The 27,769-nt window shown below is 39.3% G+C and overlaps 1 protein-coding gene across 10 annotated transcripts in view; it reads right to left on the bottom strand.

The window, feature by feature from the left end:
* RGS7 (regulator of G protein signaling 7) overlaps positions 1–27,769 on the bottom strand; it is a 256,155-nt gene that overhangs the window by 223,035 nt on the left and 5,351 nt on the right. For 3 of the 10 annotated variants that reach the window (XR_004355853.1, XM_032681678.1, XM_032681680.1), the window contains exons 1-2: positions 3,204–3,595; positions 1,957–2,068 (exon numbers count right to left, since the gene is read on the bottom strand). Coding sequence is in view for 9 of the 10 variants with exons in the window: in XM_032681678.1 (XP_032537569.1) it covers positions 1,957–2,034 (78 nt within the window). In the remaining variant the exon portion in view is untranslated. Of the gene's footprint in view, positions 1–1,956; positions 2,069–2,874; positions 2,896–3,203; positions 3,599–27,769 lie in introns of those variants that run through there. The other 7 variants (XM_032681676.1, XM_032681675.1, XM_032681682.1 and 4 more) reach the window with 6 other exon arrangements.

Genomic DNA, 27,769 nt, shown 5'->3' with positions numbered 1-27,769 from the left:
GGAAAGGGCAGGTGACTTTTTTAAAAGTTATCTATTATTTTGTTGTCTGTTCCTTGAACACTGCCAAAGGAAGGGTTACTTAGCTTTCTCTCTGTACTCTAACGTAGCGTGCCATAATCTTAAATGATCTTTTGATTCACCATGCTACAAAAATAAGTAGATATACAAAACCAAAAAAGGGCATGTAATACTCTAAACGGTCAGCATTTTTCAAAAGTTAATACTTAGTGCACCACTTGCACTTCAGTGACAAGAGATAGCCCTCTGCTACACTGGATGACACCATTTTTTTACCAGTGATTTGCAGAGAACTGATAAGGTGTTTGATGCTTTGATTTGCTGAGCAGATATCTGAGGTGGTGTGTCCTATCCCCTCTTCCCATTTTCACATCTTCCCTGCATCACCAGGATTCTCGTCACTTGCCTCAGCAGTTCCATTTCCATCTGGAGGCTGCTCAAAGGTAATGTTAAATTTTGGCACGAGGTCATACTAAATACCATGTGTCCAAGCTTTGTGTCATAGCACATGTCACAGTTCCTTGAAGCAACTCTCTACAGGAGAAGGGAAACAATTTTTCTGTGTTGCCCCTCTGTGTACTAAGTAAGCTGAGAAAAAACCTTTTCCTCAGCATGGAAGTAAATGGTAAATGTGGAGAGATTCAGTTTAGATAAATCAAAAACCTATAATGAGCAATATAAGCTTTGGTATATTGCTTTTAATATATACAGCATAATTTCATGTATAAATTCACGTATACTATTGCATTTTGAAACACACTTGTGGTGTTAATGGCAAGGTAATCCTGCATTTTTCTAGATGGGCATTCTTAGATAGGATAACCACAGTTAGGTTCATAAATTCATTCACTTATATTAAAGGTGCCTAATTTTACAAAACAACAGTTACAAGAAACTAACTGAAATCAGCAATATATCTGAAAATAAGAGGAGAAAAAACTCACGCATCAGACTTCAATTCAAGACTGTTTTTTAGTTTCAGGGAAAAGAACACTTACCACAGTTACTGATGATACCTCAGTTCACCTCAAAGACTAAACTGAGTATATACCAGATGCTTTCTATTACAGTTAACTTCTAAAGGGAAAAGTCAATGCCTCTAACAAAGTAAAAGTATTGATTTTTTTCCACCTGCTAAAAACAACCACAAACAAGTTAGAAAGCCTTGTGTTCTAAGAATAAACAAGAGTTGCATAATTACTCATTTCAGTTTGCAACAGCAAAATTATTTTTCTCCATTATTATTAGAATTTATTTTGTTATTCTTTTTTGAAAAATGCAATTAATGCTTTATTTAAAAAATGTATAAACACATCTCAAAATCCCCAAGATTTACTCTCACTTAAATGAAAACACAGTGGCTAAATAAGCCCCACTGCTGGAGTTCAACACCTGGAAATTTGTATATTGATGCTATTAGAATAACTACATTAGAATTCTTCCCAGAGAAAATTTCTAGACTGTATGTGTTTGGGTTTTTTTAAGTTGTGGCAATTGTGGACAAGTGATATCTTTAATCAGTTTTTCCCCTCATATGAAATAAGTTAATGGTTCTGACTTCCCTGCATGAGAGAAATATTGTACTGTACAGGTAATATTTAGCTTTAATATATATTAATTAATTTTACAAATAGACTTTGCAAGTGAAAGCCTGACCTCAAAACATGTTCCAGTATGGCACATGACCAACCCCATGTATCCTATGTATCAATGCAGAAAGTGACTAAAATACATCAAGTATTTCAAATTGAAAACCAGCTGTTTCTGAACACGACGCAAAGTTGACACGTGCGTGCATTTCACCATTTCAAATAACAGATGCAGTCGTTTCTCTATTCATGAAACTGGAGAGAAACAGTAAAAATAATGGCCTCACTTGCTAAGCAAAAGAGTCCACGACTTTACCTTTCTTAGCTTCTGAAAAACACAAAGGCTTACCTTTCTGTACACCAGCATGTTTGGGGATTCATCAGCCACCCCATTGCTGCTTTGCCCATAATTATTTCCTTGTGCCATGTCCCACAAATTTGATCCGCTTTTGGATGTTGCACTGTAAAAGGTAAAAGTGGTTTCAGTAAGGAATCGCCTCAGGTCTCCTTGTTTCCCTGATGATTGATTAATGGACCTGACTTTCTCCTAACATGTTATCAAAATCAGTGTATGCTCTTACTCCAACGGATATTTACATTGGAGCAAAGCTGCTAATTCACCATTTACTGTCATTACTCTCTTTCGCCTGTAAATAATGGATGTAATACGTTAATCTAATTTAGACGTTAATGAATTGTCATTCCGAATAGCTCCCTGACACACCGCTAACCACCACATCACGCAGACGCTTCCTGACAAAGCGCTCCTTCCTCCCCTTCACGGGCTCCAACAAGAGACGCTCCGCACCTTCCCGGCCAGTTTTGGGAGGATTGGCTCGGGCCATGACGCATATTCAGCAGCGTCCTCTGCTCACGGCTCGGGCCGTAGCAACTTTTGTAACATTCAAACTCACAAAAAGTAAACCAGACGCTTTGAACTTCTCTGTAATTCACCGTCACATCTGTGCTCATACACATATGCCGGGGCGGGGAAGTGGGTGAAGAGGGAAAAGGAAGAAACAAGCCAGAACACCTTTGGGTTGCTTTCACTACTTTGATCGTACTTCACCGAACGACGCCGGCTCTCCGCCAGCCGCATCTCCTCCCCGCCCTCCCTCGGCTCACACGGGAGCTGCACTAGGCAGGAGCTGGGATCATGCCGTAGCTCCGGCTTTGCACGCAGGTGTGAGAATGTGCTCCATCTACAGACCACACCGGCGGTTGCGGAGAGCCCGGAGAGCCGCCGAGCCCCGCTCCAAGCACTCACCTCCACAGCCCTCCCCTGCTCCCCAGACCTCTCGCGTCCGGGCTCCGCTGCCCCCCGTCCGCTCGCCGGCCCGCGCTGCCCCCGCACCGCCGGCCAGGGGTGCGCGGCTCCCGGCGGCCAAGGGCCGGGAGTACCGGCTCTCCCGCGGGCAGCCCTGTGCGGAGCCCGGCGCTCCAGCTCAGCACCCGCAGCTCCAGCACCGCGGACAGCGCCAGCGGCAGCCGCGATGGAGCCGTTCGGGATGGCCGGCGGGAGCGGGGCCCCGGTCCCCCGGCGGGCGGAGCGGGGCGGGGGGCGCGGAGGGGCGCGGAGCCCGCCCGCTCGTTTACCTCCTGGGCCAAGGTCACTGCGCGGTGGCCGCGGCTCCTGCCTCCTCCTGCTGCTCCTGGCGCGCCCCGCGCGGTGGGTGTCAGCCGGCGGCGGGCGGAGGGACGCGGCGATCGCTCATCACACACACGCACACACACACGCACTGCGGGCGGAGGCGCTGCTGCTGCCGCTGCTGCTGCTGCCGCCGCCGCCGAGGCTGCGGCTCTCCCGTGCGCTGCCGGAGCGGCGGCGGCTCAGCTCCCTCCCCGCAATGGAGCGGCCGTCACGTGGGGGACGGGCACGTCAAAGGTGCTGCCGCTGCCGCTGCTCCGCCACACAGCAGCAGCAGCCCTCCTCCTCCTCCTCCTTCTCCTCCTCCTCGGCGCTCTCGGCTCGCTCACCGAAAACAGCGGCCAAGAAACTGCAGCAGCCAGCAGATCTGGCAGCAGCCCCTATAAATGAGATTAGGCAGCACTGGAAGGCTGGGCAGGAAGACAATGTGGGCTAATGGGATAGGGGAGGGGAGGGGAGGGAAGGAAAGGAAAGGGGGGAGTTGGTGGGGAAACTGTGTGGCCTTCTTCATACTCCTTTACCGGCAGCAACAGGGAATCAGCCTTTTCCTCTGCGTTATGCTGGACACTTTCTGTATTTTTTTCAGTGAGAATTAGGGAGAGCTTGTGCCCTGTTGACACTGCAGACCTCTCTGCGCAGTGGCACAGAGAGAGCAGAGAGTGAGCCTGTTCCAGCCAGAAAGGAATAAGCCCTGAGGACACCTCAAGACACCTTCGGGACTGTTTTGCTATGTCCCAGGCAACTGCCTAATTTGTGAAGGCCTCATATTGGCCTCGACAAAAGAAAAAGATCAGTCAGTCTTACTTCCTCATCACATACAGACAAAAATACTTTGCTTTTCCAAAGAGGTTGAAATGCCCAGAACTCGATATCCACAAGAACACAAGATACTTAAGTGGTTAAGCTTTGGGATACTCCCATTTGAAAGTGTCTTTTCCGGAAACAATAACTCTTACTATAAGAATGATCTTGCAAAAGAAGTCATCATCAGCTGTGCACTGCACCTTGTGGAGTGTGCACTGGTAAATCATGCAATTCAAGAACAAGAGGTTTCCATACATACTGAGTCATGTCAATCTTGCTCTATTTTTCTCACACCTCGAACAGACTCAAACCAACACTTTTCCTGCTAAAAGTTTGTTATTATCCAATACTGCAATTTTTAACTACTCTTCCAAATTTTGCAGAGGCCTTCAGATACTTTAACAGAGAATGCGGTAAATTAGCTAAGGCAACAATAGCGAGTCATAGTGGCCGCAACAAAATGAAGGAGAAAGGAAAGAGCAGATCTGGACTTCTTGGAGACACAAAGAAAGGAAGACATGGGTTTGATAATGGTCATAGAACTATTACACCAGAGTAAAGAAAGATGAACTCCACCACGAACAGGAATGTTTTGCAGAGACAGAAGTAGTAAAAGATGAAATAACATAACACAGGATAAGAACCATCAACTCAGTTCAATGAGATACATTGGCAGAAAAGGAAAGGAGCTCTGTAGCAGACAGACATTGTGTGTCTCAACTTTGACAGAAATTTAGAATAATTTAGTATGTCAAAAGGAAAAGGCAATATGAAAACTAATGGTGTGAAAAAGAGAAATCTGGAGTTTTAAGGTGGAAGAGAACAAGGGAAAGAATTAAATAACACAAGTGTAAAGTGAAGAAGTATCAATGTTGAAAACAGTGGGAAGAGAAATTTATGAAAATAAAGAATAAACAGAGAATGGAGAAAAGACCTGTTTCCCAATAAAATTCACTTGACATACAATAGCATCTTGGAGAGGCTAATGAAGTCTGAATCAAAATATTAATCTTCCAACAGATCCTGTGATTCACTCTAGTCCGCTATCAAGAAATGGGAACCAGCAGTAAAGATCTCAGTCTATAATTTCCCTAGCTTTCACACAGGCATTCCAGAAGAGCAGCAGTGCAGTGTTCAGAGCTCACCAATTTGACTATATAAGACTGACAGGTGCACTGGAAGACAAGGGAAATGCCTCCCCAGACCTGCTAAGAACACAAGTGACGCCTTGTGGCTGTATGGCATGAAAATAAACTCAAAAATCTTATTTATCAGACTGGTGTTTAAATTTCTTTTTGAGAGCAAAAATGGGAACTTCACAAAATATAGTTCAAATGTATTTTTAACCTCAAAGAGGGATAGAAGGAAAAACCTTAAAAATATTGATAATTCCTTCCACTTGTTCTGCAAGACAACACTTAACGTAGTAATTGTGTTAAAGAGCATAAAAATCAAACATTAGCAAGTTTCCAGTAAAATCATTGTTTCCCTAATCCGAGTCATTTTTTTTCTTTGAAAATATTCAAATTTTATTAACATAAATGCAGTTCTAAAGCAGAGCAATGACGTGGGCTCGCTGAAGTTATTAGGTGTTTTTCCAGTAATGTCAAAAGGAACTATATTCCACATAGTCTTTAATCTTGTCCTCAGAACCAGAGGAATAACTTAGACATATCAGTGATGTGTCTTATAACTACAGAGTTGTTACATTGGACAGCTTTGGTGGACCACCAAATTTTTTTTTCACTTCACCAGCATGTTCACTGTCAAAACAAAGTAGGAGTTCTAAACCCTAAAGGGGTTAAACAGAAGAGAAGACCATAAATAACCCAAAAGAATTTCATTTTTGACACTATTTTGTGGTGAAAGAAACCCTGGGCTGGACTACTTCCATAAATGCAAGTAGAAAGAAAATAATATGTAATGGGATAATCTCATTCTATTGTAGTTGGATGTGTTTGTTCAATAGCCTATAAAAGGCTTTAATTCATAAATTACTTACACATCTTTCCTATGTTGAAAGTCATCACTTATCTCATAGGCAACCAGCATTAGCCTTCCCAGAAAGCATGGTCTGCCAGAAGAGGAATGGCCTTTTCAAAATGCAAGGCAAAACTACTCATTAATAAAACAAAGATGATGGGGAAAGGCTGCCAAGGGGCAGCTTTATCTAACAAGGCAATAAAGTACACATGATTGAACAAGGTGGTGACTACATTTTCTGTGTTTAGTTTGAATTGTCAATACAACACAAGTATTCCAATAACATCACATGCACGTGGCACTTTTAAGTTAAAACATTATGTCAGGATGTATACAACAATCTATCTGGACATGATCAGAAATTTTGCTTTCTGTCCTGCTGACCAGTATTGTAGCATTATGTCAGTATGCTGCCTATATCCATCAATTTATCTTGTCTTATACCTAGACTGAATGTTCCTTGGAGTAAAGACATGCTGTGCAAGCTCTTAGCACAGCATGATCTTGTTCCATGACCAAGTCTCTATAACATTACAGCATTATAAACAGTCACATTCAAATTTACTAAAATAACACAAGCATTCTATTTAACTAGGCTCTAAACACTGACAAGACTTAATACTGTGCTATCTTAAAATCTAAAACCCACTTTTTTTTTCCACTAGCCTGGTTAAGCACAGAGACAGTCTGTCTACTTTATTTGAACTCATATATTTGTGACCCTACAGAACTACAAGTGTTTCACTGCCAGGTTCTGAGCAGGTAGCTAGTGATTCCAGGCCCAATCCTTGGCCTTTTTGATGGGATCTGAACACCTGCTCCTTCAGGAGTGATTTGCAATCAATCTATTTAATGTAGGGTTTCAAATGTCATTCCAATGATCACAGGTTACAGTATGTATTTTCTAGAACTGAACCTAAGACTGACTTAGAAAATTCACCACTTCCTTCATGGCCCTTTTTTAAGCTCTAGGCATTTGGTTTGTCACCAACCTTCCAACCCTATTGGAATTTTAAATTTCTTTATCAATTTATGTTGCTGAAGTACCAAGCTTTTGTTGCTTTGGTACTCTGTTGGTTAGGGAAAGAGTTAAAAAAAAAAAAAAAAAAAAGGAGGTCACTAAAAAGCAATCTGGATTTAACAAGAAAAATTATGATTTGATAGAAAAAGAAATGAGTCATGGACAGACAATTTCACAGGAATAGAAAATTATTAGAAATAAGGAAAGCCCACATTTCCATAATCTTTTTTTTTTTAAAGTATGAAATATAGGTATATGTACACACCCCCAAAGAGAACACAGTACAGTTTGCATATATTTAAAACCTTAATGCAATTTTTTCATAACCTACTGAAAATGTCGATTATTACTGGAATAGAAAATCCACAGTTACATAGAATTTGATACCAATATGGTGGTCCACCAAAGCTATCCAGGAAAATCCAACAGCTTCTGCAGGCAAAGCAGAACAATCTCAAGCACTTGCACTGCAGTCCTGACAATTTAGCCAGTTCTAACTTTACCCAAAAGAGGGCAGACTTTCTCAGGCAAAGAGAAATGTTATGGCAGCTAGCTGACGTGCAACTAGGAATTTTTTTCCCACAGAAAGAGCTACCACAACCGGTTATATACCCTCATTTCCTCATAAAGTGAGAGCGTTTACAGAAATGAAACATATCATATACACAGCATTCCTTTAAAATTTCCTCGAAGAACCATGATTAATTAGTCCCAATCTTATAATAAATTTCCAACTGAAGAAATCAATCAAGTATGTAGGGATAGAACCAATCTCTAGAGGAAAAAAAAAAAAGAAGATGGGGTTTAGAGGCAAATTTACATGTCATCATACCAACATCCTTGACTCAAGCATGGTTCTCAATCCTGGTCTCCCAGCTTCCAGGGGAGGCTTTTCCATTTTGTGTAAAAATATTATTATTTACCCTGAGTTTGCCAAATGGGACACTGTCTCTGCTTCAGATAAAATAATTAAAGTAACAGTGTATTGCTCTCAGCATCTCTTATCACTTGGTATTAATGACACTCTCCTCAGAGGCAAAGATGAGCTATTTATAGGTTAATATCTACATCTTCAGATGCCACATACTTCACATAGGAGTGTCCAATTACTGAGAACTTAATATAAAGTAGGGAAAGAAAACACAGTGATGTGGTTTTGTAAATTTAACTACAATCCTCTTAGCCCAAGATATTAGCTTAATTCAATCTGATGGTAGTTTCAGGTTTAAAAAAAAAACAACCGTATTTTTTTTGTGACTAAACCAACACACCAAATAACAGGCTCTTCCCCTTCATTCCTCAAGAAAATCTCTCAGACGGGCCTAATTCATAGAACAGCATTTGTTCAGATCAAAATAGAATAATCCACTTATTAAGGATTAGTTAGGAAGAAGACATTGATTTAGAATCCTTTGACGTGAAAGGACTAGAGAAAGGAAGACTCAAAAGCCATATAAAGGGAGGGGGAAAAGAGCACCATGTATGAGAATGCCATGGTTACAGACCAGAACAGATTAATTGCCAAAAGACATCATAACAAAATTAACAGGAGACACCGAAAACTAGCTGGAGGAATAATTTGTGTGGCAAAGAATTGAGCTGATAAAAAAAAATCATGCAGCAGAAGAAAACAAGGAGGAAAAAAAAATGGCACCCAAGGGAAAAAGAAGAGGCTCGGAAGAGATGAAAAAAAAAATTGAGAATGAGGCACAGGACTTGATCACAGTTGACAGGGGGTGGTTCTTGCAAGTTGTTGAAATGTTTTTTGGGGAAGATGTGTTTAAATTGTTCATAAGGAGAGATTAGAGAGCAACTGAGAAATTCTGAAAAGTAAAAATTATCCATTAGTTTATCTGATTTCATCCCATTTACACAGTGACAGAATTTCTAGAAGCTTCTGGTAAATAGGTAAATGCCAGAAATACAGAATACAGGCTAACTTTCATAGGATTTTGTCAGATGTTTTATTAAGAAACAATTTTTCTTACACATGCCTTTTTGACTGCAAGCTAAGATTACACATACTACAAAAATAATAAAAACTGTGGCAGATATCAAGCCAGGAAATAGCTTCAAACTTAGCACCACACCATCATAGGTAGCCTGCATGTGCCAAACTTGCCTATGCAAGCTACTACTGAAATTGCCTGCTTTGCTCATTCCCGCCAGCAATCAGAGTGGATGTGACTTAATCTCATTAATTCACTGAGCTGAATGCACTGAAGAAAAAGAGAGCTCAGCAGTTTAACCAACTTCGTTCATCATTTTTCTTTCCTTCCCCCACTTTTCATTTTGAAGTTCCCTCTATCATTCACGAATTCCCTGCCTCACATTCACAGACAATCTAATAAAACAGCTTTTTTCCCCTAAGGTTGCTTTGTTTTTCTGAAGGTTTAAATCAGCCAAAATCAATTTGCTGATTGCGTATCACAAAATGAACCAATCTACATCCATTTATATCCACGAACAAACAATAAATATAGTCATTGCCTCACAGGAAATAAATGGAGTTTTCATTCTTTTAAACTCTGCACAGCATTCAGGTTGAAAGGAGAGCTTGCTTTTTTAAATTAAATTCTCCAGAAACTCAAAGGAGTAAAAATTACAAAAAGCAAATAAGCAGGCATCTATGTTAGCTAAAAAAAAAAAAAAAAAAAGTAATAGAACCACAAAATAGGGAGTGGGTTTGTTGGGTTCTTTTCAAATCACAGTATAAACTCAAGTCCTTCCCAGAACACATCCCTTATTACAACGGCTTTTTTTGTTACTTCAGTCTACAAGATTATTATCAGACATTTCACATCTATACAATTTCTCCAATATTAAAGGAAACTTCCTTAAACCATCACACTGCAGATGTATAGTTCAAAGCAGCTGGACGAGAAAACATCCAGCACCAAACTCTTGGCAGTATTCTCTCTAAAATCATAACAAGTTAAGAAAGAGATTGAAAAACAATAAATCTAAAGTAGATTTAGTGTTAAAAGTCAGAACAGTTTAGACAGTCAAGAGAAATCTTACAAAAGCTCTGATATCATAAAATTTTGCCTCAGCTTTCAATATTTGAGAGTCAGGGAGTAAAAAAATGCATCTTTACTTAAATTATACTAGAACATCAAGCCACTCTGCAAGCAGGGAAAACTAAGTAACCTTGACTTAGAGCTCTTAACCTCAAATGGCCAGGTAGTGAGGTAAAACAATAAGAAAGAAATTAAAAGATGCAAGACATCCAGGAAAAAAAAAATCTAATTTTGTGTACTCTCTGTCCAAAATGTCTGGGTTTTGTCACTGTGCACAATATCTTTCTCTAGTTAATGTGAAGAACTGCTAAACACAAGAATATATGCATTTGGCTTTGTCATTAGTTTCTACTTAAAGTACAAGAAACAGACAGTGAAGCCTGATGATTTATCTGACAGATAAAATGCTTAGCATGAAAGAAATGTTTTCCCCCTAACATACTAATGGTTTAAACTTTATTTTTTGCAAGAGAATGGAGACAGGAAAATAAACTGGTGCTAAAAAAAGGCAGAGCTTTGCTGTGCCAGATTGGGAACTAAAATTTTATGCAAGGGTATCAGGTATCCAGCATGAGATTTGCACAATATAAAGGCTTGTCTTGTATGGGAGGACAGAAAGATATTTAACCATGGGCTTTTAGATAACAGAAGAGAGAGAGAGGGGGGCAAATGAATGAAGAGGTCATAATGATGAAGGCAGGAAGGTAGCATGAATACATCCAGACTGAAAATTGTGCTACAGTGGGGAAGGACAGTACTACTTGCTTAATAAGGAAGCAGATTGAAATCAGATTTCACTATCTCAATGACTCTGCCAAATGAAACTTATGCAGCTTCCAACAGTAAAGTAAGAGATGGACTAAGACGAGATGGAGGGAGCAAGGAGGATAATTCAGAAAACAAGGATCGATCCCACTTTCTCTGCAAATTGGTTAGATTTTCAGGCTAAAATTAATGAAACAAAATTTAAACTAAATCCAAGAATATATAAAATAAAAAATCTGAGTGCTATAGAAAAGAAGAATGCACTTGGTTTTTCATCTCAACAAAGAAAGAAGAATGAAGAAAAGGTTCAGGGAGTGAAAGGAAATAAAAATACTTGGAGATTGGACAAAGAAAAACAAAGAGCATTATAGGTACAGAGCAAAAAGAATCCACTGTTCCTGGGCAAGGACAACCAGCCTTTAAATTCAGTTGATAACATCTACTTCCTGACTACAAATAACAAGGGAAAAAGTTCTGAGCATGGCTTTGTAGCTAGGAATAAGTTTAGCTAGAAAGGAACAGGATGGTTGCAAAATATGAAAAGCTAATTTACTAGTCTAAGCCACAAGAGTTTTCAAGGGGTTCTCTAAAGGCAGAAAAAGCCACAATAGGGACTGCAAAAACCTAAGTAAATGGCTTTTATGTGTCAGAGGGAACTGAAATTTACAGTCACGAGCTCAAAGAGATGTTCATAGTTTTTTCACACTCCCTCTCTTATGCAGCATCTTCTCATCTGATAGTGCACAGAATGCTAATGCAAACGTTATCTAACCTGTGTGTTTGACCTCATGGTACTATTTTTTTCTACATTCACCAGTGTGGCTACGTAATATATGCAATAGATAATTTTATGTCATTATAAGGCAGTTATATCTACCATACATTCATCACAGAAAGTGGTTTCATATTTGACAGTGGAAGAATAAACAGAAGTGAAATCTGGCTTCAGCACAGTTCACCTTGAACTGAGCAAAAAGGAGCAATCAAGACACTTGCTTGGGCATACAGCAGCTGGTCAGGGGTAACCAATGGTTAGGTCCACAGATGCAGCCATGTTTCCTTCGTGTTTCCTTTCTGAATTGTTTGAAGATTATTTCTATGGCCATATTATCATTTCAGTTCTCATCACTGGAAATATTTTTCATTCCCCTAAAACATCAAAATTTGCAAACACGTAAGAGGAAGGACCTTGAAATATGAAAACAACCCTGCAATCTATACTGATAATATCTTGCAAAGCAACAATGACTTTCACAACAGGCTTTGCTAGACACAAGACTCACTTCAAGGAAGCAAACTGCAGATACAGAATTGTAGGCACACACCCCAGCCTAGCCACGTTTTTAGCCAACTAAATATCACTTTAGTTTGGTGAAGCATGTTCCAGTATATTGTTGTTAATGTTATAAATGCTATAACAGCGCTTTGCCAGTCACAACACTGCTATCAATTGTCTTTCCCAGCCTCATCCCTGAGGCACACACAATATCCCAATAATTTGTATGCAGGCATCTGTGACAATGGAAAGCCAGCATTCGTTAGTTAGAGTAGAAAGAGGATAAAGTCATGAGCTTGAACTGATGATGGGCAATTTACATTAACATGAAAATATTTCAATTCTGAACATTACCAGGTAAGAATGGCATCATCACAGGATATAAGTGCTGCATCCAATTTCACCCTCTTCAGTCTGGCCTCTCTGCATTTCACTACCCAGCATTAGGGCAATGCTACCTGGATAACCTCTCCAGGGAAATAAACAGAACAGAAGTAACACTTCTTTCTCCTCATACACAGTGCTGATTCCTGCTTCCTGCAGTCTGCAGAAAAGCACGGAATTGCTACTCAGTAGGGCATTCTGTGGACGCAGAGAGGAAAGTGCTTTAAGGCAATGATTTCACATCTAAGCAGTCAAACTTATGCAGCAGTATTCGTTCTGGGACAAAAATCCTCTAAGAGTAAGTCCTACAACTCTGGAGAAATGAGATACTTTACTTAGCTTTTGCTACAGACTGTAACAGAGGTGCCCACTTCACAGGCCCTTCTTTCCCTCTCAAACCACCACTGTCCTCCATTCTAAAAATGAAAATGCTGTCATAATATTTACTGATATCAACTACTCATAGCTTGATCCATCAGCACGAGAAAGTGAGGAGTTTTGCTGTTTCAACATACTAACTTTCCTGCAATATTCCAAGATCTTTCTTTGGTCAGCTCTCTTGCTAAAAAAGACATTATTAATTTATTTTCATAGTGGAAGCCAAGTAGCCCTAAAACATGTTTGAAGCAGCCTTACAGAAGGCATCTCCAGGGGAAAAAAAAAAGGCACCATAATTAAGAGGCAAGAAATCAGGTATGACCTTCAAAAGTTCCAATAGGCCATTTAAAAGGTTATGTCTCTTCCTTTAAAAATAAATAATCATTTAAACTAAGGCAACACTGATGTCTGAGCCCAGTAAAGCACCCCTACCAACAAAGAAACCTAAGCATATGATAAAGTCCAACCGGTTTCACTTAACATTAATAAACTATTTTTGCAGATTGTCTTGGAACAGTATCTGAAACATTACAATTAAATATGTGAAGCAGCAAAAAAGGGAATGGGAAAAGGAGCTTTCTAGGGCACCAAAAGTGGAACACAATGCATGATTCATTTTTTTTCAGATCTTTGCCTCATTAAAAATGTGTTTAATTAAAAGACACATATTTGCAATACTCTCATACCGGTTAATGTTGCTCAGGTCACCAAATGCTTTGTGATTTGTAATTATTATCAGTTTTAACTCTACTGCTTTAGTGTATCACCTCTGAAAATTCAATTAGATGACTTGAAAAAAAAATCAAGCATCTTCACCATTCACTTGTTAGCAAACATTATTTAATCCATTCAACTTTAGCTATCAATTTACATAGTTCTTATTAGCTATACCAGTGGGATGTAATACAAGGGTTTGGGCCGAGGGTCTTGTTTGTCTGTGTTTTGTTCTAAACAAAGAATTTCACTTTCTGCAATCGCCAGAGGCTATGGCAAAAACACCTCTTTCAAGAAGGCAAAATGGGAAAGAATTCTTTTCTATTTGTTCTGCCTTACAACAACTAAGTTATATCCAGGACAAGCAGAGAAACTGTAGAATCTTCCCAACTGATTTCTCAAAGACATGGGGAAAAGATTGAAAATAGTCATGATTATCAGAGAAACACCTCAATTACAGACCCTTGGAGGGCTCTAACTCCTAATTATGATGTTGGCAGCATGAGTCAGTTCTGGGTTGCTGAGAAACAACCTTCTTCCTTTCCTGTGTTGTTTCCCTTGTTAGGAACACACTGGCTTCACAAAGCAAGTGCTAACTGACCTGGAAAACTCACTTCTTGTGTAGGAAATTCAAAGTCTGACTTGCTCACTGGGGCCGAATTTCACCCTTCAGCTACAGTGTACCGGTGCTGAAACAGCAACAATCCTCTTTCCTTCCTCTGTGCAGTTTCCTTTATCTCAATCCTGCTCTTTTTATTTTTTAAATACTTTCCATATTGGCATAGTGACTTTGCAGGTCACCAAGGTAGGCACTTAAACTATCTGCACAGGGCTCCAAGCAAGGCATACCTTCCCAAAGTGCAGAAAAATTCAAAAGCCTTTCTAAGGACAGCCACAGCTTCCTGACTTGGGAGGACAGGCCTGGTCATTCCACAGTTTTCAAAATCCCATTTCATGGTAAATACCTTAGAAACCACAGATCCCCAAGGTACACTAAGGAAAGGGGCTTTGGTCTCCTGACCCTGAGGAATCCCACCTTAGGCTTTTGTGAAGCCTCATCCCAGTGGCATCCTAAGAAGCCAGGGAGCTTGTTTCTGACACATAACACAACAGAGACATTTAATACGAATACGAAGACAACTATGGGAGAGAAGAGTATAATAAACCCAGGTGACACATGGAAGCAGACTTGGTATGTGACTTGATGAATAGCACTAAGACAGCCACTTTGGCATAGGGAGAAAAATAAGTCTGAGAAATGTGCAGGTATGAAGCAAGTAGAAGAACAACTGGAGACAGAGTTAGGACCACGAAATTAAAGAGAGACAATAGTACAAAACCTTTCTGGCCTATAGTAAATAAGTACAGTTAGATCAACAACAGAATAAAAGGATTTTATGGTCAAAGAGGGAGATGTGAACACAGTAAGAGAAAGAAAAAACAGTTTTACCATGTGGAAAGGCATTTCTCTTTGAAGACTTTCATCTTTCAAAAAAGGTAGGTGTGGTACACTGGAGTATGTTTTGCATGATAGAAAGAAACTAGAAAGAATGGCTTGTAAAAATCCCAAAATACAGGAAAGCATGAGCAAGTTCAAACAGAAGATGCATTATTTCAGAAGCCAAAAGTTGTGCTTGCTTTGTATTTTGAGATATGTAGCATATAAGGCAAGGGCTTTCATACATTCCACAAATTATGCAGACCTGGGGTTTTTTTCAGGCTGTCGGGAAAATGCTGTTTCTACAGGAAAATAACATTTGATTTTCAAAAATCAAATTTTCAATACAAACCCTATTGTACAATTTGTGAGCACAGTTTCAGTAAGAGGAGAGTGTTTAGGAAAAGGATGATTGATATTTTAATCTAACAATTCTCTTCATCTTTTAATTCTGGACTTTAAATAAGATTGAAAAGTAGATCCTGATGCTCTGACTAAATTCAAGGACAGGTAATTAGTCTACTTTGTGGTAAAAACCTGAATGCTAAGGAATAAGTTATTTTCTGGTGCTTCTAAACACTAATCAGCACTTGAATATCAGTGCTAAGTCAAGGTGGTTTCATACATACAGCTGCTTTTCAAGTTGTTTCAGCAACTTCAGGCAAAATTTCCATTGAATTCATTGAGGTTTCTGAGTTCAAAAGTTACAGACAATGCTCCATTCTCTATTTGCAAACGATTCAGCTTTTTTTAATAAAAAGAAATTAAAATTTTGTTTTTTTTTTTAAAAAATACAGACATTATTATTCTCGGAGAACTCAGACATTAATCACATTTCTTTTCTACAGCATTTCAATACTGCTACAGACTCAGGGTAACAGCCATCTCCTCCAAGATGCTCCTGCTGAGATTTCAACTGCTGAAAATAACTCCAATTTTTTCATACTCAGATCCTTTAAGAGCTCCGTCCTATCACCAAGTCCTTGTCTTACTGGGCTGTAGAACTGCATTTCTGTGGGAAATGAAAGAGGCTACTCTCTATTCACTTACTGTTGGGAAGTGTGGCACAACAGTTTGCACCCATATGGCTAATTTGTCCTCCCTCAAAACAAGGAGGGCTTCTTCCCTATTGCCTATTGGAAACAGTTGCTAGCCCATCCCATCCATCACAAGGCATTGTCAGAAAAAGAAGCAATTGCCTCAGGTGAAAATCATGCCTGGAAATTCACTGAATATGGAATCACTGGGCAGTGCTAAAACACAATCCCCACCCCTGCTAAGTTTCCTAGCAGAGGCATAGTCTTTGGGCCCAAAGTGGTTGTTTCTCCCTCACCCATCCCTATTTGAGTTAGTGCACAAGGAGAAATACTATGGCATCAAATGGATTGTCTGAACAACTGGATTGTAGAGCTGTAATCAAGGTCTTTTTAAAAAGACTGCACTCTCATATCTTGTGACGGTGAAGTGCAAAAGTAACAAGGTTTAAGATAAGCTTCTTTTTTCATTACAGTTACTATGAATATTATGCTTAGAATTATTTTCAGACTATCATGTCAAAGATGCGCTAAAGATATGCGACTCCTTCCCACTCCTTTAAAAAAAGATGGAAGGGGAGAGAAGCTGAACTACAACAGTTTATGAGAATAACATACCTAATACTGAAAAAAATCACAAAGGCAAGAGATACATACTTAAAATAACCTTTTCAGTTTAGTACAGATACACTTTTTCATTTCCAAATTTAAGCAGGTATCCCACCTACAGATTTTATGACAAGTGCTGTCATGTTGGCTCTCTAGAAATGTACGTGCTCAGCATCTCGTAAAAATGGTTCTTGGTTGTTCTTGATGAAAGAATTATTTGTTTCAGACTATAATTTCTTCTTTCCATGAATCCAGACTCAGTTCTGTTTCAGTTAAATTTTAATGTGTGAGAAAACCTCCTGACTTCTACAGCATGATATAATTCTGCTGACAAGATTCACTTGCCAAGGTAAAACATGCAGTGGTGAGGGAATGAATAAGCGAGCATACAAAAGGCCGGTAATATCATCTAATCATCTATTAAATCTGTCCTACACGTCTCTTAAAATGTTGAAATTGCTTAGAAATCTACCAAAAACTGTTGGGCTAAATTTACTCCCACAAAAGGTTTTGGTCCTAGCCTGAACTTTCCTGAAGACTTCACCAAAACGGAAAGGACTGCAGTGATCAGGCATTTTTCTGCACTTTCTGTTTTGAACTGTTATGAGCCAAGCTGGAGGTTTAGAGGTCCTATATTTTGAATCACTACCTTTTAGGGAGAAGGAAATTCTGTATTTCATATGCAGGTTCCACAAGAAATGGAAAGGAACAGATCTGGATGAAGAGCAAAGAAGGATTTACCCCCTGCAAAGGCCAACTAAAAAACTCAAGGGGAAAATGATTCGAGAACTCTCTGGTCCTAACAAAAGGACATGAACTGAAAATCCAAGGCAGTAGGTACTGGAACGGGGAAAGAATCTGGAAGGAATGTGAGAGCTGGTGTGTAGGCAGAGACACAGATTGTACATGGAACTGAAGGAGGATAGATACTGTTTTACACTGCTGAGTAATCCTGGAATCACTTGTCCACAGAGATACCTTTCTCAGCTGTACAATCAATTTAGGCGTACGGATAAAATGTGACAAGTCTAAGAACAAGACAGAAGGGTGACTTTCTACATGCTTGGACTGTCTGGGTTAAGAAGCAAAGTATTCAACCTGTTGTAAACTCCTACAAGCTCTTCTAGGCTACTTTGGTGAAAAATATTATCTCATGTTTCCCAGAAAGCTCTCAGCTCACAAGCTGAAGAGGATAAGAGAGGAAAAAAAAAGAAAAAAAGTAATTTAAGAAAATAAACAGAACCATTTATCTGAAGAAGAAATACTTTCTTCCTGGAAACAAAAGGCAAAGTCTAAGGCTGTCTTCTCTCTTTGAACAGGAAGAGTTGCTTTATTATATAACACGTATCACTGAAATAAAAATTAAACACTCGCAAAAGTCTTAGAGTTACTTATATGGACAAACATATCATATTAGATAGAGACTTTGCTGTGATCTAATACCAAATGATTTATTGGTTAGGGATTCCTTATATGTCTTATATATATATATTCAGAATTGGACAAATGGGGAAAAAAAAGTGAATTGGGACTATGGTAGAAAAAGTGTGCTGTTTTATGTGTGGATTAGTAGTCTGAACTAGAATAGCACAAACTTTATTATTATGCAAACCAACACTTTTTCCTTTCAAGTACAACCTCTAAATACAGGGCCTTCAGTGAGTAAAAATTTGTAAAGGAACCTAGTAGTACACTAATCTTGTGTTAATATCTTTTTCCCCCCCGCTGAAATCTTCATTTTTACTTATTAAAAGAAATAAATTTAGCTTGTATCATCTTGTATTTTCACATTTAAGATTCACTATAAGAATATATTAAAGACACAAAGCAACAAAGTATTTCTCTTGTCTACCTTTTTCTGTCAGTCACATTTTGGTGGACTCACCTGCTCTAGTTCTCTGGAGGTATCTACTTCTTTCCATTAATTACAGAGCAAAGCTAGACAGCTAGCTTAGGCTAGACATCAAACTTCTAGACACAAAGACTCCGTAACATAATCCTAGATCTCTTTCATTCAGTTTTATACTGCCAAAGTGTTTCTAAGCCCTTCCTAAAGCAAAAACATACCAAAAGTCACTTGGTTCTCAAATATTCCTAAGGGCAGCTGGTACAGTTCTGCACTTTTGACTTACATACCACTACAGACCATCTACACACCCAAAAAACTTTATATCCTGCATTACCTTGTTCCAAGAAGAAAATAGGAACATTATTGAGGTGAACTGAATTTTCCACTGATGAACCAAAGTCTGATTTTACTGTTTCTTCACTTACACATATTTAAACTTTTAAATGTAGGTTGAAAGAATGAAGGCTTAAGTTTACATGGGAACAGAGTTAAATAGTCCATGAAATTCAATACTTCATAAAAATCTATGTTACAAATTAACCTCTAAAAGCTAGTAAATCAAGCCTGTAAGACATTAGAGTTGACCCTTCCCCCAACACATACCCCCCTCTATTGCTATTAATCTTTAACTCAGTAACCTCTGAAAAGATTCATCTAGACTCTTGAGGAAGCTGGAGACAATCTACAATGACATTCAAATCAAACTGACTCTCACATGGAATTGTTAACATCAAGTCAAAGTCTTCTAATTTGAACTAAAAACAAACAAACAAACAAACAAACAAACAAAAACCAACCAACCAACCAAACAAAAGACTTCTAACTTTACTGGTTTTTGAATCTTCGGTCATTTTCTTTGAAACAATTCAAACTAGCAACTGTCTTCCAAGTTTAATTGGATTTCTTTCAATTTTATATGCCTCTGCATTTAAGCAAAAAAGTACTATGGAAAAAATGAGTAATTCATGTTATACTTGTTCATTGGACTTTTAGAGAATTACAGAAGCAGCATCACTACATATGCTTATACGTAAACAAAGATAAATTATGACATACCTGGAGTAGGTTAAAAAAACGCAATCAGAACTCATTGGGAAGATTGATAATCAAGATTTTGCCTTGAACTGTTGCTCACATTTGTCTCCTAGATATTCACCCTTTTTCCCCTTCTCCCGCATAGAAGAACATATTTACCTTTAGAAAACAAGGAACACTTCAGAGCAGCATTATTGGCTGTACTTTTGTCATACAGTAAGAGCATGCTCCACTGTATAAGCAAATATTATCTCAAAGTAAACATCTCACACAAATGTACTGACTGTATTTCACTTGTGTTTTATGAACCCACATCACGCTCCAAGCATGGAGGTCCATTTGCTGCCTCCTCTTCAAGGATTACGGTGCAATCAGGGCCAGAATTAGCACTTACCACCCCTAACCTGCCACTAGCCCTTCTTGTATACAAAAAATCAAAAGTGGACAAGAATGCTACAGGGAGCAAATCTATCACATGAACATCCCACTTTAACATATTTGGCTTACTTTGTATTAAAAAAATACTATATTTCAAGAAACAGAAGGTATTTCAGTTCTGAACTTAATTTCCAGTTTTTTAGGAAATGGCTTATTCTGTCACCTTATCCAGTGTTTTTTAGTAACCCCAAAAGGACCATCCTGAAGACCAAGTGAGAACACACATACTGATCTGTTCCTGAGGTTATTTGTTAATATTTGTCTAAAAAATAAAACAAATAACCTAGGTTAGAATTACCTATTAGAACTTTCATTAGTTTATGTGAAAACTTCCTTAGTTTTCTTTTTAAAACCATTCACACAGAAATGTGTGATGTCCCTGTGATAACTATGATCACATGAAAAGCCACAACCATGACAAGTCTGTGAGGTGTAAGGAAAATCAGATGCAATATATTAGACTTAGGCTTAAAGATCAGTTCTTATCATGAATCATATAAGTTTTTAAGAATTCTCCAAGTAGTCAGGTAGATAGGGTCATTTATTTCAACTGGGAAATACACACAAAGTTTTGCATTCATAGGACATCAAAGGATATGGGGAGCTCAAGTCTCGACATGGTATCTCTTTCTGCTTGAGATACTCGATATTCTTATTTCACTGAAGACTGAAATTCAGAGCAACACCAAAAGGGACACCAAATAAATGAATATTTCTGGTGTTGATTGTGCTAAGGGAAGAGTGCAGCAATATCACCTAGGCAAATTCTGCTCAATTTTTTCCCGCACAATCCTAACAGTAGCCTGGCTCTCAGAAAGGAAAATTGTCTTTCTATATCAACTCAACAAACATGACACAAAACAAAACAAAAAGTTCTTGATTTTTCTAGTAATTTTCTATAAAGAACTGTTTGTTGCATCTTAAAAAGACACTAATAATTTTAACAGGAATTAAAATCTGATAGAGCGGTCCTGAAGAAGAAGCTCACAGGTTCACTGATGTAGAAATTTTACTTTCCTACTGCCTCTGGATTGTCGTAGCTAAAAATTACTACAGCATGATTTTTACTGGAAGTAGAAAATTTATCTTTTTTTTCTAATTCTCAGGAATTATACAGTTACACCAGAAAGCACTTAAATAGTAAGATTCATTGCAAGTAATTTATGCATTCTGTAGAAGCATGAAATACAGTTCAACACAATGTTAATTTTGCGTAATTATAATCTTGGTTGTTCAAGGAACTCTGACAATTTCTATCATCCTTAAATAGCATGGCTCCTTGGTAAGTATCAAGTCCCGACTGATCTGTTCTTTTTACAGAAATAATTACCTTACAATTTGTACAAATACACGATAATATAAATAAGGAAAAACTACTGTATTTCAATCTAACATACACCTCACCCAGGGGATATAATTGAGCTTTATTTTTTGGCACAATTAACTCTTTGAAAGATTCATCAAATAAATATGAGATAGAGCTGTCCTCTTTCTCTCAAAAGGCAGCCTTTCCTAATCTTCTACTATACAAAATCAAAGCAGGATCTACTCTGACACAGGATAATCATTGATTGAATCTCTACTTACATATATGCAAAGTTTATGTCAGCAGACTCAAATGCTGGCAACAACCTGTCAAACTCAACAATGTGGCAGTCAGCAAGGACAAATATTGAAATTCAACAGCAACCAGAATGAAGAAAGATAAACAATACTGAAACTAGTGACACGTCTGTTGCCAGTTACACTGCAAATATAGAACACTATGTATGAATTGTCCCAAGTCTGAAAACATGAGTGAGTCCTCTACTTTGGGTTTACCTTCCTGTGATAGATTTACCATTGGAACCCTGAGTGCTCATACCAATGGGGTCTGACTACAACTTCTGATGCACGTGTAGCAGACCTGCAGAGCACAGGGGGCCAGACAGCATTTCTAAGCATATGTGTGAAGGAAAGCTTACTCCAACATACCAAATGGGGGAAGAGTGGCAAACAGATTGATGGCACAGCTGTCACTTTGAATAAGCAGTGAATGAATAAGCTCTGAAGGATGAGTTAAGAGACACGTGTACATAAGGTTAGAGGACGTTATCATTCTGTATGACAGGGACATGAGACAGGTAGGGACAGAATCGTATCTGCCAAAGACAGCACCATAGGCAGGATGAACTTTGCTACCAGGTAATTATACTCTGCAGAAGCATCACCACCTGAGATCATTAACAGCAAGAGGCAGAGCTCAAACACACAGTGTGCATAAGCAACTCATCCAGCCAAGTAACTGCCAGAGTTTGAATGAAGAGCAGCTGAATAAATACTTAGGAGATAAAAACCACTAGTCACCCGGGGGAAAAAAAAAAAGTGAATTGCCACAGACAGCTATTGAAGGACACATCCTCTACAGTTAATCCTCTAGGACAGTCTCTCTTTAGCTTATGATTCTGTAGTGCGAAGTACAATGGTATCTTAGCCAGTATGCACAATAAAATAGGACACTGCAAAAGGAGTAATAAGGTAGAATTATTACTCAAGGACACTTTTCAAGGAGATCTCTCTGACAAGCCAGTAAAAAGACTAAGACAATGGCATTAAAAAGACAGATGCTCATTTTCCCATAAATAGACTAAAAATGTTTTAGGAAAATTGAGGATTCTTTCCCAAAAAGTATTTAGAAGACCATGCCATCCCCTAGAAAATACAGAAGGGAAAAAGTTTAACAACAGTAAGATTTCAAAAGAATTTAACCAGTTATTTAACCAGTTGTAAATTATTCATGAGATACGACATGGAAGCCCATTATTGGTTGAGGCCAAAAGCACTACAGGTAGCCGAAAGAATGTTTCATTCTCTTTTCAGAGGGAGTATTTGAAGTTTAATGCAACAGAGAACAACTGGGGTTTTTATAAAACTTTTGAAGGACACAGATAATCTTCATTCCCATTTTTCCACACACGTATACTTTGCTAGCAGTACCAACCACTACTTGGAGTACTCTTTCGTGGGCAAAGCTAACATATGATTTTTTTTTTTTAGGTAGATAGAACTTAGACACACTTGGAAGCAAAAGGCAAAACCAGCTTTGGGTAGAGCAGGGGATTACTCACATCTCTACAGACTAGAGCTCCCTAACAGCTGCTCCTCTCTCCTACGTGATGTTATTTTGTTCCAGGTAAGGGGAGATAGAAAACCCCCTGCACTTTCTCCTAGACATCTCCAGTCAAGAAAAGGAAACCAAAAAACAGAGAACCATTCCCTCTTCTCTGTCACCATTCCCACAGAAGGCCCATGGTCTCTACACACACACAATTGCTGTAGCTCCTCACAAAAGGCATCTCTGGAGCCCTTTCAGCACAGTTGGCCCTAGCAGCTGAGCTCTGCCTTTTCTAACAGCTGCTTCTAAAGCTACACAGCTACAGCTGGAAAAATAATTAGGCTAAACCATATTACCGTGAAGTAAAAGGAAGCCCTGTAATAATCCAAGAGGCACCTGAAAGACAACACAGTCATTGGACACCACCAGCATGGTTTCATGAGAGGAAAGTCCTGCTTATCAAACTTGATTTCCCTTTATGATAAGGTAACTCACTTGATCAAGGAAAGCCAGTTGATGTAATGGTTTTGGATTTCAGTAAAGCCTTTGATAGTGTCTCTCATAGCATCCTTATGGACAAAATGTCCAGCACACAGCTCGATAAACACATCACGTGGTGTGTGAGCAATTGGCTCATGGGTCAAGCACAGAGGGGTGAATGGAGTTACATCAGACTGGCGACCTGTCACTAGTGGGGTTCCACAGGGCTCCATCTTAGGCCTTGTGCTCTTCAAAATCTTCACAAATTACTTGGATGCAGGACTGGAGGGCATACTAAGCAAGTTTGCAGATGACACAAAACTGGGAGGAGCTGTTGACTCCCTGGAAGGCAGGGAGGCCCTGCAGTGAGACCTCAAAAAATCAGAGGACTGGGAAACCTCCCTTAACAAGGAAAAGTGCTGGATTCTGCACCTGGGATGGGGCAACCCTGGATGTACCTCCAGACTGGGGAATGAGATGCCGGAAAGCAGTGCCACAGAAAGGGATCTGTGGGTCCTGGTCAATGGCAAGTTGAATATGAGTCAGCAGTGCCCTGGCAGCCAGGAGGGCCAACCGTGTCCTGGGGGGCATCAGACACAGCATCACCAGCCAGGCAAGGGAGGGGGTTGAACCGCTCTGCTCTGCACTGGGGCAGTTCTACCTCTACCTTGAATATTGTGTGGAAATTTGGGCACTACAATATAAGAAAGATATTAAGCTGTTAGAAAGTGTCCAAAGGAGGGCAAAAAGATAGTGAAGGGCCTTGAGGAGAAGCTGTATGAGGAGCGACTGAGGTCACTTGGTCTGGAGAAGAGGAGACTGAGGGGAGACCTCACCGCAGTCTATAACTTCCTCACAAGGGGAAGAGGTGGGGTAAGCACTGATCTTTTCTCTGTGGTGACCAGTGACAGGACCCAAGGGAATGGCCTGAAGGTGTGTCGGGGGAAGTTTAGGTTGGATACCAGAAGGAAGTTCTTCACCCAGAGGGTGGTTGGGCACTGGAACAGGCTCCCCAGGGAAGTGGTCACGGCACCAAGCCTGCCAGAGTTCAAGAAGCTTTTGGATACTCTCAGGTACATGGTGTGACTCTTGGGGATGGGTGCAGGGCCAGGAGTTGGACTCGATGATTATCGTGGGTTTCTTCCAACTCAGCATATTCTGTGATTCTACTTTCACTTATATTTGTTGTCCAATACAGTGGTTACAGGCCTGAATATCTCATAACATACTACTCCAGTCTTCTGTCTCTGTGAACAGCTCCCTAAGGCATTTTGTCAGCACAGAAAAAGTCAGTGGTAGGACAAAAATCCCTTGCTGAAGCACATGAAGTCATTCAAAGGGAAGCAGGTGCTCCCACTGACCCCCACACCCACTCTCAACCATTCCATTGTGACCAGACCAAAATGCCATTAAGAAGGAAGAAGGTCAAGAGACCTTTTTTACCAATTTCAATGTTTCTACTTATATTGAAAGTAAGTGCAACAATGTCATCAGGATTATAGACAGAAGAAAAAGCAAGATGTTTACTCTGAGAAGGAAAGGCAGCTCTTCATAAAGCATTTTTTGGTCATACAGTATAAAAGAAACTAAGATATTAACTTCTCTGATCAACCGATCAGTTTGTCCTTGAAGACAAAAGCAGGAAACTGCATCACTCATTTTACTGAGCAATTTTATAAGCCTTTTAGTGCTATGTAAATTAATTTCTCCATCTGCAGTAGAGACTTGGAACCCCTTTTTCTATCTATTACAAATAAAGCACCACCACATCCTTCAAAATTCATCTGATGCCTAAAAGCATAGGAAAAAGAGGGGATGAGAATATTACCTATGGTTTATATCAGCCAGCTCTGTGAAATTAGTTTGGGATTACATTTGTAATTAGAGCTACTTGTTCTTATCTCAGTGAGTAACTGCCAACATGAATACAGCCAGAGAACAGCAAAGCCTGATATGCAACAACTCTGCAGCACATTTAGACTATTGTACCATCTGAAGGTAAGGGCAATATCTGACAGTTACACTTAGGAGTGATGCTCAGGGTAACATTCATTCCCTGGTGTCTTGAATTTTTGCTGCAGTCCTTCATCTTGCAGGGGCAATAACAGCATCTCTATCAGAGTCAGCCACCTTTATCCAAAAACTTGCAAAAGCGCTTGAGAGCTCTAGTCCTCTAGCAAGTCTCCAGGCAGAATTCTCAACAGCTACTCAATGTAATCACACAAACCACTTCTGTTTTGGTTTGGGGTTGGTTTTTTGGGTTGGGTTGGTTTTTTGGGCATTTTTTTGGCTAAGTAAAAAAAAACTTCCACAGTGGTTTGGCTTAATCATGAATTAAGAGCTGGCTTTTCCCCCGTCATTCTTCTTCCTTCAGAGTTTACAAAACTATGCTCCAGAGTCCCTCCAGGGATGAAGAAAATATGCTGCAACCCTTCCAAATGCAGGGTCCAACATCACAGGTAAACCACCCAATACTCACTCTGAAGGACTGGGTACATTTTCTAGCAGTTGCGTAAACTAACCCTTTGTAGCATCTCCAACCATTTTTCTCCTAGCTGAAACTTTTAAGAAATGGTATGTGAACTTGCTAATAATAAGGTATGTTTTTTAGCAAACTATATGCTCAATCTTATTGCACATTCTAGTTACACTAAAGCACAATATACCAAACAACACACAGAAGTCCATTATGGCTATACAGTTATTTATATTGACCAAACTTGCAATAGCAAATAAATCCCATTCAACCATTTCTCCACAGAACCTATGGTTTAGAAGAGAGAATTACACTACTTCGTGATTTGCCTTTCATATCTGTCATTCCTGTGTCTTCCATTAAGGTGTTTTATTTACCATGTGTTGGCATAATGCTAATTCTTATTTTAGTTCTCTTAGCCTGGAAATCTAGAGAAGAGAGCACAGAATGGAAAGACACTCAAGTGGCTGGAAATGGAGCTGTGGCAGACAATAGCAGTCTAGCAGTCAGCTCTGCTAGACAATATAGGGCTCACTAATCAGAATTGTTTCTTTGTACTTTGGGCACAGAATGTATATAAAACTTGTGGTTTTCTCTTCATATCGACTGCAATAGCACAATATTGAACAATATTCAGAGATTAAATTCCCACCAACTTTATGAAGATATACATTTGAATAAAAACGGAATTTTCCAGCAGAAGCAGCAGCACATAGTCTTAACCAGAAAATAAAGTCCAGGTAAGGGGATAGGAAAGACTAAAGCTGTGACTGCTTCTTCCCCAGGGAACGGTTTGATCAAAACTCTTACGTTCCTGGATCATGTGGAACAGAACTGTTACCCAAGCCAAAAGAGGCCAAGTTTCCACAGTTTAGCTATCCATGAAAGTGGTTTGTATTCCAGTTCCAACTTGTCTTGTTTCAAGGGATGATGATAAACTTCTGGCCTCGACTACAGCCTCTGTAACTTGAGTTACAGCTGAGAATTCTGCACTTAAAGAACTTATTACTTCAGCCACTGAACCAAAGTAATTCAGACCTATTTTAAACAAATTAATGATGAGTGTACCTCTTGAGCCTTTTCATGTCTATGTACCATCCATTCTAAAAAGTAGTGTTCAGAAATAAACAAGCTCAGTAGCAGAGGCCGATGTGATTTTCTTTCTATACTTGATGTCTACTTGTCAATCTGAAAAACAAGACTAGAGGGTCAGAACACAGTTTTATGTCTCATTCACGTATCTCAGTATGATCTAATTGGGTATTAGTGAGGTGTCACTGATGTAGAAGGTGGTGATCTAACTTCATTTGAGAAAATATATTTCCCTTCCCACCACCGTGCTAACTATAGGCTGTCCTTTACATTTGATAAAAGAAAAATTTTGTGAGACCGCAACAGTAACATTTCAAGTTTTGCCTCTTTTCCTCTTCCAAAGAATTGGAAAAAAAAATCAAGTGGCTATAAATTAAAAATTGACAAAATTTTTCCCTTAATCACTTAAAAATCAAGTATTGTGATTGAATGCTGTTTAGGACACTTATGGCTGGCTGCACTGATGGGTAATGGGTCTTAAGCCACGGGCATGTCAGATGTTGACATGCAAAATCTAATTTCCTTACTCATATAAAGGGTCACAAATGTTCTTGCTTGAACAGAGGACGGATCCCATACATTTCATGTTCTCAAGCTCTGCTACCCCACATTTCAGACAGAAAA

This window comes from Chiroxiphia lanceolata, chromosome 3 (genome assembly GCF_009829145.1).
Source record: "Chiroxiphia lanceolata isolate bChiLan1 chromosome 3, bChiLan1.pri, whole genome shotgun sequence".
Classification (NCBI taxonomy): domain Eukaryota; kingdom Metazoa; phylum Chordata; class Aves; order Passeriformes; family Pipridae; genus Chiroxiphia; species Chiroxiphia lanceolata.
The sequence above is the reverse complement of the archived record's forward strand: the minus strand, read 5'-3'. Positions and strand labels throughout refer to the sequence as shown.